Here is a 12,386-nt window from a genome sequence, read left to right as displayed (position 1 = left end):
AGCTATTACACGAGGAGTTTTGTATGAAAGTGTTGTCTTTAGACGATGTGCTACACAGGCCCTTTTCCTATAGATCATTGGAGGAAAAAGAGAGTTTTAAAGAGCAGATCTACTTCAAATGTAATTCTAAGAACAGGGAGTGCGGGACAAGGATCACCGACATGGCTTCCATAACACCGAAAATTTCGAAATACTTGCAAAATGTTTTGATTATATTCTTAAATGTCCAGAACAAATACATGAGCTGAAATACTCAAACGCTCACGAAAATCTAGAAGATTCACCTGCAGCTTTGAAAGAAACTGAAAAAGTTATTAAAACAATATAAACTTAGTGGAGAAGACTATAACAGTCTCTAACAAAAATAAAAAATTAAGCTAAAATTAATATCGGAGAAAACCTGGAAACAGAAGAACTCCGGTAAGAAAGGCAATAAATAAGATATTAACAATTACACAGAAATTTCGTTGCATGCAGTTGCATATTACATATTTTCCATGATTATGACAAACAGAGTAGAGATACGTCAAGTTCCATAGGACCAAAATGAGGAGTAAATCTCCAAGATCATGTAAAGTGTCAACACATTAAATTACAACTTAAAAGTAATAACCGATAAAAATAAAATGTTTATGAACCAAAAATGTCCATAAGCTTAAGCAGACGCAATCAACAATATAACATAAGAATCAGCTTAATTTTTCAAGGAACTCCTCGACAGAATAGAAGGAGTGACCCATGAGGAAACTCTCCAGTTTCGATTTGAAAGCACGTGGATTACTGCTAAGATTTTTGAATCCTTAACGTAATGCAGCAGTATACTACACTGCTTTCTGCACAAGAGTTAAGGAAGTCCGATCCAAATGTAGGTTCGATTTCTGCCGATTATTAACCTGATATTCTTATCAAGAAGCGATATTAAAGAATATATATATTCTCAGCCAAAAATATCTTTTTAGAATGGGAAACGTTAACCCAAATTTTAATACCATACGACATAAACGAATGAAAATAAGCAAAGTAGTCTAATTTTCGTGTCGAACGATCATTTACTTCAGGTACCGTTCGAATTGTAAAAACGTCAGCACTAAGTCTATGAACAAGGTCCTGAACGTTAGGTTTCCACGACAGTTTACTATCTGTCTGACAGCCTAGAAACTTGAATTGTTCAGTTTCACTAATCATATACCCATTCTGTGAAATTAAAACGTCGGTTTTTGTTGAACTGTGTGTTAGAAACTGTAAAAATGGAATATTACTGTGATTTAGAATTAGTTTATTTTCTACAAGCCATGAACTTATCTCATGAACTGCACTGTTTGAAATCGAGACAATTTTACAAACAACATCCTTTACTACCAAGTTAGTATCATCAGCAAACAGAAATGTTTTAGAGTTACTTGTAATACTAGAGGGCATATTATCTATATATAAAAGGAACAGGAGTGGCCCCAACACTGATTCCATGGACGTCCAGCATTTGACCACACCCCATTCAGACCCCACATCATAGCCATTCTCAACACCGTGAATAATGACCTGTTGCTGTGTGTTGCTAAAGTACGAGGTGAACCAATTATGAGCTACTCCCCATATTCCATAATGGTCCAACTTCTGGATCTATATTTTGTGATCAACACCATCAAACGCCTTAGTTAACTCAAACAATACACCTAATGTTCTAAACCATTTGTTTAACCCATCCAGTACCTCACAGAGAAAAGAGAATATAGCACATTCAGTTGTTAAACGACTTCTAAAGCCGAACTGTACATTTGAGAGCAAATCGTGTGATACAAAATGATCAATCATCCTTACATACACAGTCTTTTCAGTAACTTTAGCAAACACTTACGGAATAGAAATAGGTCTAAAATTATCTCCATTATCCCTTTCTCCCTTTTATAAAGCGGCTTTACTACTGAGTGCTTTAATCGTTCAGGAAACTGGCCATTCCTAAAGGGAAAATTACAAATATGGCTAAGTACAGGGCTAACATGGGCAGCACAGTAATATTCTGCTAGGAACTCCATCATATCTATGAGAATCCTTAATCGTCAGTGATTTAATGATTGACTCAATCTCCCCCTTGTCTGTATTATAGAGGTGTATTTCAGACATCAATTTGGAAAAGACACTTCACTTGCCAAGACAGTTCTATGATTCCCTGTAGAAACTAAATTTTTATTTAATTCACTAGCAGTGTTCAGAAAATGGTTGTTAAATACTGTACGTATATCTGATTTATCAGTAACAGAAATATTTTTTTTACGGACTGACTTTATATCTTCGACCTTGAGCTGCTGACCGACACTTCCTTCAGAACTGACCATATGGTTTTAATTTTATCCTGTGAATTAGCTTTTCTATTTGCATACCACATACTCTTTGCCTTCCTAACAACAGTATTATGCACCTTACTGCACTGTTTGTAATGGGCTACTGCAGCTTGATTGTGACTACTTCCAACATTTTGATATAATTGCCGCAATGTTCTACGTGATATCCTTATCCCACTACTCAGCCACCCAGCCTGCCTGTTACTGCTAGTACCCCGTTCAGAACGTTATAATGGAAACAACTCGCAAAGAGCATTAGAAATGTGTTAAGGAAAGCATTATATTTGTCATTTATGTTATTAGCGTTATAAACATCCTGCCACTCTTGTTCCTTGACGAGGTTTAAAAAACGCTATATTGCCGTTGGAATAGCTTTCCTACATAGTTTGTAATTATATGTAACGTATGTAGCAGTACAAATGCCTTTTAGTGTTAAAATTTGTGCATCATGTTCTGAAAGGCAGTTCACCTTTTTATTAATAGTATGCCCATCTAGTAATTAAGAATGAATAAAATATTGTCTAAGACTGTGCTACTGTTCCCCTGCACCCTAGTTGGAAAAGACACAGTCAGCATCAGACCATATGAATTAGAAGATTTACCAACATCCTATGTCTTGCACAATCGTACACAAAATTAATATTGCAGTCATGACATATAACTAAGTACTGGTACTTCCTACACAGTGAATCATGAACCCTCTCTAGCTTGAGCAGAAATGCTCTGAAGTCAGAGTTTGTGGACCTATAAACAACAACAATTAGAAGTTCAGTTTCACGAAATTCCACTGTCCTTGCACAACATTCAAATATCTGTTCATTGCAGTGCCATGATACGTTGATGTACTCAAATATCTTAGTGTTTCTTTACGTACATGGCCACTCCTCTACTCCGCAAGGAACTTCTTGAAAAACAGCCAGGAAATCTGTATTCTGGTAAAGGAAGCCTCTGATTTGTCAAATTATTTAAGTGGTGCTCCGATATACCAATAATTTCAGAGTCAACATCTACAAGCAGTTCACTAACATTATCTCCAATACCTCTTATGTTTTGTTGAAATATACTAATTTCTTCTCTACGTGGAAAGTCCTCTGAAGGTGATTCCTTAGTCAGAGTGACTTCATTTAAGCACGTATACCTATCAGCTGACTTCAATCTAGAAAAACGGCAGCTGTAACACTAACTACTACAGGAATATTTCCATGAGTGATCCCACCACCATCCACTATATTGTCACCTATAAGCTTCGCCTGCCTCCTCTTCCCATGACTATTGAGGTGCAGGCGATGCCTGGTGAAACCCAGTCTACTGATAGACTCAAATGGCACCATGGCCATGTGGCCCATGCCCTCTACCATCAGCACCTTCTCCAGCCCCTTGTTAACGCGCCTAAGAGCCGCATTAAGATGAAGCCGATCATGACGATCTAACAGCTGCACGAAATGCGCATTGGTAACACCAGTTTGAGTAGCTATCTGTACCATGTCACCACCTACACAATATTCCCCGTCCCTATCAAGACTAATCCCTGCTCCACCCACTATCACCACCTGATCCTCCTTCATAAAATTTCAATATAGCTCCCGTATGCTGTCAGTCACCTGAGCCAACTCTGCACTAGACTTCACAATGGTGGTGACCCGGTACTCACTCCCCAACACTTTCTGCAACTGCTGGACCACACCTCTACCGTGTGAACTACCTAGCAGCAGAACCTTATTCTTTCTGTTAGACTCTGCAACTGACTTGGGCCTCCTAACTGCTGAGGACTGCTGCATGTTTCCGACACCTACAGCTACAAGTAATAAATAGTAAAGTGGATTGAGAAAGGGTAGATCATGTTTGAGTAACTACTTAATGTGATGTCAATCGTTTGCCACAGATTCCTGAATTCAAAAGATGTTTGTTGGTTCCCAAAATTCCATTTATTCCGTTGTCAGAAACTGTAGATACAATAAAACAATGTGAGTAAAAGTACGTTGACGCCATTTCAAATTTGTGCAATATTTCGCCTGAGTGTGTCGGACGAAACGTAAAATCACTGTCTAGAGATTTACGTGTAGAGTATGACGGCTTTGTGAGCACCACTTCATGTAACGGCAGGTAGCCCAGTGATTTAAGAGAACTAACAATTATCGGCTCACTTTCGATTCCCGCAGACCCGATATTCTTTTGTACTTCATGTTACTCCTCCCACTTTTAAAGGATGAAATTTAAATATATTAATGTATAATATATTTACAAAAGTTCAATTCTTGTACACAAAGTTAATATAATAATTTTAGTTATGATTAGTATCCTTGTAAGTCAAAAAGCTACTGACCATTACATTGTAGCACCCTGGTAAAATTTTGCATGTGTCACCGCTTTTATTACTAATGCCAGCACAGAAACTCGAAGATAATAACTTACGAGACCATGATGCTACCACATATATCTTAAATAACAGACAGTCATTAGAAATGTCTGACGCAAATCATGCTCTTAGCTTCATCAAAAGGACAGGAGATATCGGGGGTACTTACGTTGTGCAGCCACTGCACCCTGATCGCCTGGGGCTGCGCCTTGATGCGGCAGTCGAAGTATACATCGGAGCCCTCACGGATGTCCGTTGGGTCCAGAGACGGGCCAAGGCTGACCGTCACCTCAGGGGCGTCTGGAAGGACAAACAGAGACTTCGCTGTAGCTCCACAGATCCCCACATCTAATTGTGTTCATAGCCTGCCGACGCTATACAGTAGACGTTACGGTGAACCTTGAATAGTTACTGTTGCCAGGGTGGGAGTTACTCGTGGTATAAAAATCAGTATATGTGAATAAATTTTCCGTACTCAGTAAAGCATGTCAGTATATCAGTAGATCATAAGTATATCATACCTGCACTTTCACTAAAGGCGTGTTATAGTAAAGACGTTTTAATTGAGTAGAAAGAAGTTCTCAGAACCCTACGGTCCTCTACTATAACGTAAAAAATGCTAATGTCATGTTGTTTCTCTCATACTAAGTACCGCAATTTTTTCGAAGTTTTGCATGCCACTCTTTGTAATTAATTCTTAACGAAACCACAATATTTCTTCCAAAATGTAGTAGCATATTCTCTTACATTTCTTTCTAAAAGTGGTTTAATATCCGAGAGCCATTATTTGGCCATCTTGTATAATACAACCACCTACAAAGAAAGTAAATAACTAGTGCCCAAATGATGTTTCTAATGATCCCTGCATGCAGACTGGTATCTTGGATTCAGAAACCTAAGTTGTGGAGCAATTAATTCTGCAACACGTTAATTCATAACAAAGAACTGATAACCGATTCTTTTAAGTCTTTCAAGCATGTGATTTACATTCTCGCCATATGGGGAACGTTTTTTGCAAAATTCCAATTTTAACATGCGAAATACAACTGAGATGTCAGACAGCAGACAAAATAATCTCCCCTAATTAGTTATCCTTCCTCATTAACAAGGGGAATTTTTCGTTGCAAAGAGTATCGGTTATATTCCAGTCTACTTTTAGTCTTAGTTTTATTTGGTTATTCTTAACGAAGAACAGACACTAAGAAATATCAGATTGGTTTGGAGAATGCAGAGTAAAAATTGGGTTACATTTCTAGAAATTGTGATCCAGAGAAAATTTTCAGCTATGTATGATGCCATAATACGATCGCAACATTAAAATTTGTGGACGACGAATGATATGCAGTATCTACAGAATTCAAGTAGGAGTAGTACAAGCATAAAGTAATGAAAGACAATTCTGTATTACGAAGAACGAACCACAGCTTATATCGCCTTTGGTTCGAGGCTGCCAACTGCAAAATCAGTGCATCGAATGGAAGAAAATTTCAGAACGGAGAAAGCGTGCAAGGGAAACAGATATCAGTGTTAAGGTTCACAAACGACATAGCATTTCGTACAGGAAGGAAAGGAGAAATTCGAGACTTACCGAAAAGAATGGGCAGCGTTATTAGCACAGTATACGACTCAAGAACCAAGAGAGCAAAGATGAAGGCGATGAAGACCGAAACGTCTTAACATGATCCATTCCATCGGCTCTATTGAGCTGCCTTCGACCTGTCTATACCTCGCAGTACTTCTGTTTGTCTGTGTAACTGTGCTTTTGATTCTGGGGAGGACGAACAGTAGAGTGTATCATTAGTGTGGTTCAAAGACGTTCAGATTCTGTAATTTCTTAAATTTATCCTACGTTTGACACATCTGTAGGTACACAAAATATGTATGTCCTCCTACAACCATGTTTATTACTTCCCCTTATTATATTTCTGTGTCCAATGCTACATTTATGTTTTGCTTTTCCTGGTTTTTACCTCGTCTGCTAGACTATGTAAGTTTCTGAGCAGTGCTTCCAAATACTATTGTTTTCGGGTACGAGGTCTTTGAATGGTAGTGGCAGTTAAGTCAGCTTTATTGTAGAGTTTCAGTAGTGTTTTTCCGGTCCAAAGAGACATTAAGAGTCTGGTACACAGATATTGATAGGTTGGTACGGATAAGCAGGACGAATTTTCTTTTCCCTTTTCCTCTGCTATCTGTGGGCCTCTGTCCAGCATCATGGAACGGGGCAGTTCTGGTCATCTCTAGTGATTTAAGTTAGGAAGCTGAAACGTCCCAGATCTTGGTTTAGTTGAGTTGCTATGTTAAATCATACCGTATAGTTTTTTTCCTTTAGGGAGCGGCATCAAAGCTTACTAATATTTCATTTCTGTAACTCGATTCTTTGTCCTTCGGTAGCTTAGCTATGGGAGGTTGCCGTGACCAACATAACTCATTTCAGTTAATGTGCATTTTATTTGTGAATGTTCCATATATTTTCTATAAGCTGGTATTATAATTCTCTTTATTTAATTCGATATGGCTTCATTCCAGAGTTTCGTGCTCTTCGTAGTGCGTGAAGTGCTGGTTTCAACCAGGTGCTTCTCATGAGGCATATTGAACTTCCGCTCCGGTAATTCATTCCCCTCTTATTGCAACCTTTCTACTACTTGCCGCGCGATTGTAATTTAATTTTAGTTCAATATTTTTCGTGAATTCCGTGTTTTACGTTGTGTTTTATTATATGAATTATAGCACGTGAATTTACGTCACCTGTGAGCTATCAGCTGAACATTATTATTGGTTCAGGTTCAATATTCAACCTGTATTAGAAGTCGTATGCCAATTTGCTTTATTTGTAATTTTTTCCGTATTTTTCTTACTTCCGAAACGGAGAATGTCCATGACAGTTACTGACCAAGCGGTTGACGGGTAAAGTTATCCTTGTGGTCTCTTCTACGTGTGAATAATTGGTTCGAATGTGCGCGTTCGTATAGTTTGACAAACTGTTCCTTCCTTACTTATAATGTATTTTTCCACGTGTTGAGATACGGCTACAAAGCAGGTACTATAAATCACGTATTCTCTTGCGATTATTGTTTTAGTTAATGGTGTTTTCCTAATTTAAATCCTTGAACAAATGTTCAGTAGTTTTTCACTTGTGATACCATCGTTATTTAGTACAACCCACCCGGCTTCCCACTCTGGCATCTTCAAGTGCATCTAATTCCCAATGACGATTTGATTTTATAGTATTCTATTTTTATGTGTCAATCTGAGCATTTTTAATTCAAGTTAGTGAAATCGGGAAGACACATTTCCAGTGATTCACTGTAATCTAAAATGATTTAGCCAGCAGGGGTGGCCGAGCGGTTCTAGTCGTTACAGTCTGGAACCACGCGACCTCTACGGTCGCAGGTTCGAATCCTGCCTCGGGCATGGATGTGTGTAATGTCTTTAGGTTAGTTAGGTTTAAGTAGTTCTAAGTTCTAGGGGACTGATGACCTTAGAAGTTAAGTCCCATAGTGCTCAGAGCCATTTTTTAAAATGATTTAATTACTCACCAACTCGTAAATTTAATTGACTGAGACTTATTGCTAGGCTCGCTTTCAGTCTCGCCATCGAGTAGGATGAGTATTTGAAAATCGGTAGAAATCATTCAAGTGTAGTGAAGAAAGATTTAAGACTTGCTGAACATGAAAATTAGGAATTTCACCGAAGTAGAGTAAGTGACAAAATTCTTCTGTGTTGGAAGTAAGTTAACACATGATGCCAAAAGTAAGCAAGATATCAACAACAATCTCGCGGAGGTGAAGAAAGATTTCTACAATAGAACAGTTCTTTTGGTATCATATGTACTTAGAAAAAAGGAGAATAAGTTGCAGAACGACTATGTGTCTAGCACAGCATTGTAAAGAAGTGAAACTATGATCATCGGAAGCCGGGAGAAGCATTTGAAGAGAATGTTTAAAATCATGTGGACAGATTAAGTAAGAAATGAAGGAAACAGAATATGAGAAAGTAGTGTATGAAAGAACCTGGCCCGCAGAAGGGAGAGGTAATTGTGATATTTGGATTGGTGCTGGAAATGGCTGTCGAATGGAAGAGCAATAGTGACACAGAGGGACATAAATACCTTAGACAAAATATAACAGGTTATGGGCAATGGAGATAGGTAGGAAAAAGGATGACAGCATTAAATCATTATTTGTCTAATGTAGGGCAGGTAACGCTACTGCGTTATTTTAATTTATTTAAATACATTACCTGGTTTCATGATGATAGTAAACAGCAGACCGTGACATGTAAATCAATAACAAACGTGCAGCTGTTTCATTTATTCGACTGCAGACAAATCAAAGACGTTGATCTGTAGCAACGAGTGCCAGTTGACGCCAGTGTTGCGAAAGCATACTTGACCTTTGAGCAACAAATAATCCGGGACAAACAGTGAGTACTGTGACGAATACAGGGATTAGTGACCACAAGGCAGTTGCTGCTAGGCTCAATACCGTGACACCTACAACTATCAAAAAGAAACGCGAAGTATATCTATTTAAAAAAGCTGATAAAAATGCTCTTAACGCCTTTTTAAGAGACAGTCTTCACTCCTTCCGATTCGATCATGTAAGTGTAGAAAAGTTGTGGAATGTTTTCAAAGACATAGTATCGACAGCAGGTGAGAGATACATACCACATAAATATTATGGAAATGGAAGAGGATGTAGATGAAGATGAAATGGGAGATAAGATACTGCGTGAAGAGTTTGACAGAGCACTGAAAGAGCTGAGTCAAAACAAGGCCCCGGGAGTAGACAACATTCCATTAGAACTACTGATGGCCTCGGGAGAGCCAGTCATGACAAAACTCTACCATCTGGTGAGCACGATGTATCAGACAGGCGAAATACCCTCAGACTTCAAGAAGAATATAATAATTCCAATCCCAAAGAAAGCAGGCGTTGACAGATGTGAAAATTACCGAACAATCAGTTTAATAAGTCACAGCTGCAAAATACTAACGCGAATTCTTTACAGACGAATGGAAAAACTGGTAGAAGCCGACCTCGGGGAAGATCAGTTTGGATTCCGTAGAAATGTTGGAACACGTGAGGCAATACTGACCTTACGACTTATCTTGGAAGAAAGATTAAGAAAAGGCAAACCTACGTTTCTAGCATTTGTAGACTTAGAGAAAGCTTTTGACAATGTTGACTGGAATACTCTCTTTCAAATTCTGAAGGTGGCAGGGGTAAAATACAGGGAGCGAAAGGCTATTTACAATTTGTACAGAAACCAGATGGCAGTTATAAGAGTCGAGGGGCATGAAAGGGAAGCAGTGGTTGGGAAAGGAGTGAGACAGGGTTGTAGCCTCTCCCCGATGTTATTCAATCTGTATATTGAGCAAGCAGTAAAGGAAACAAAAGAAAAATTCGGAGTAGGTATTAAAATTCATGGAGAAGAAGTAAAAACTTTGAGGTTCGCCGATGACATTGTAATTCTGTCAGAGACAGCAAAGGACTTGGAAGAGCAGTTGAACGGAATGGACAGTGTCTTGAAAGGAGGATATAAGATGAACATCAACAAAAGCAAAACGAGGATAATGGAATGTAGTCAAATTAAGTCTGGTGATGCTGAGGGAATTAGATTAGGAAATGAGACACTTAAAGTAGTAAAGGAGTTTTGCTATTTAGGGAGTAAAATAACCGATGATGGTCGAAGTAGAGAGGATATAAAATGTAGACTGGCAATGGCAAGGAAAGCGTTTCTCAAGAAGAGAAATTTGTTAACATCGAATATAGATTTAGGTGTCAGGAAGTCGTTTCTGAAAGTATTTGTATGGAGTGTAGCCATGTATGGAAGTGAGACATGGACGATAACTAGTTTGGACAAGAAGAGAATAGAAGCTTTCGAAATGTGGTGCTACAGAAGAATGCTGAAGATAAGGTGGGTAGATCACGTAACTAATGAGGAGGTATTGAATAGGATTGGGGAGAAGAGAAGTTTGTGGCACAACTTGACTAGAATAAGGGATCGGTTGGTAGGACATGTTCTGAGGCATCGAGGGATCACAAATTTAGCATTGGAGGGCAGCGTGGAGGGTAAAAATCGTAGAGGGAGACCAAGAGATCAATACACTAAGCAGATTCAGAAGGATGTAGATTGCAGTAGGTACTGGGAGATGAAGAAGCTTGCACAGGATGGGGTAGCATGGAGAGTTGCATCAAACCAGTCTCAGGACTGAAGACCACAACAACAACAATACCACATAAATTAATAAGTGATGGAACTGATTGCCGATGGTTCACAAAACGGGTCTGATTGTTGTTGCAGAAGCAACGTAAAACGCATGCCAAATTTAAAAGAACGCTAAATTCCCAATATTGGAAAAGTTTTACAGAAGTTCGAAATATGGCATGTACTTCCGTGCCAGATGTTTTTAATAATTTCCACAATGAAATTTTGTCTCGAAATCTGGCAGAAAACCCAAAGAGATTCTGGTCATACATAAAGCACACCAGTGGCAAGACGCAATCAATACCTTCACTGCGCGATAACAACGGTGAAGTCACTGATGACAGTGCCACTAAAACAGAATTATTAAACACGGTTTTCCGAAACTCCTTCGCCAAAGAAGACGTATTAAATATTCCTGAATTCCAATCAAGAGCAACTGCCAAAATGAGAAACATACAAGCAGATATCCTCGGAGTGACGAAGCAGCTTAAATCACTTAATAAAGTCCTCCGGTCCAGATTGAATACCAGTCAGGTTGCTCTCAGAGTATGCTGATAAAATAGCTCCATATTTAGCAATTATATACATCCACTCGCTCGCAGAAACATCCGTACCTAGAGACTGGAAAATTGACCAAGTCACACCAATACCCAAAAAGGGAAGTAGGAGTAATCCGCTGAATTACAAGCCTATATCAAATGTTTCAAATGGCTCTGAGCACTATGGGACTTAACTTCTGAGGTCCTCAGTCCCCTAGAACTTAGAACTACTTAAACCTAACTAACTTGAGGACATCACACACATCCATGCCCGAGGCAAGATTCGAACCTGCGACCGTAGCGGTCGCACGGTTCCAGACTGTGGTGCCTAGAACCGCTCGGCAACCCCGGACGGCACTGACATATATCGCTAACGTCGATTTGCAGTAGGGTTTTGGAACATATACTGTATTCGAACATTATGAAGTACGTCTAAGAAAACGATTTATTGACACATGGTCAGCACGGTGTCAGAAAATATCGTTCTTGTGAAACACAACTAGCTCTTTATACTTATGAAGTAATAAGTGCTATCGACAGGGGATGTCAAATTGATTCCATATTTTTAGATTTCCAGAAGGCTTTCGACACTGTTCCTCACAAGAGTCTTCTAACCAAACTGCGCCCGCATCTCGTGGTCGTGCGGTAGCGTTCTCGCTTCCCACGCCCGGGTTCCCGGGTTCGATTCCCGGCGGGGTCAGGGATTTTCTCTGTCTCGTGATGGCTGGGAGTTGTGTGCTGTCCTTAGGTTAGTTATGTTTAAGTAGTTCTAAGTTCTAGGGGACTGATGACCATAGCTGTTAAGTCCCATAGTGCTCAGAGCCATTTGAACCATTTAACAAAACTGCGTGCCTACGGAGTATCGCCTCAGTTGTGCGACTGGATTCGTGATTTCCTGTGGGAAAGGCCAAAGTTCGTAGTAATAGACGGAAAGTCATCGAG

At 39.2% G+C, this 12,386-nt stretch overlaps 1 protein-coding gene across 1 annotated transcript in view; it reads right to left on the bottom strand.

The window, feature by feature from the left end:
* LOC126188387 (hemicentin-2-like) overlaps positions 1 to 12,386 on the bottom strand; it is a 724,732-nt gene that overhangs the window by 91,821 nt on the left and 620,525 nt on the right. Inside the window, exon 8 of the mRNA XM_049929987.1 lies at positions 4,865 to 4,995. Coding sequence (XP_049785944.1) covers positions 4,865 to 4,995 — 131 coding nt within the window. The remainder of the gene's footprint in view (positions 1 to 4,864; positions 4,996 to 12,386) is intronic.

Source organism: Schistocerca cancellata, chromosome 5, assembly GCF_023864275.1.
Source record: "Schistocerca cancellata isolate TAMUIC-IGC-003103 chromosome 5, iqSchCanc2.1, whole genome shotgun sequence".
NCBI lineage: Eukaryota > Metazoa > Arthropoda > Insecta > Orthoptera > Acrididae > Schistocerca > Schistocerca cancellata.
The sequence above is the reverse complement of the archived record's forward strand: the minus strand, read 5'-3'. Positions and strand labels throughout refer to the sequence as shown.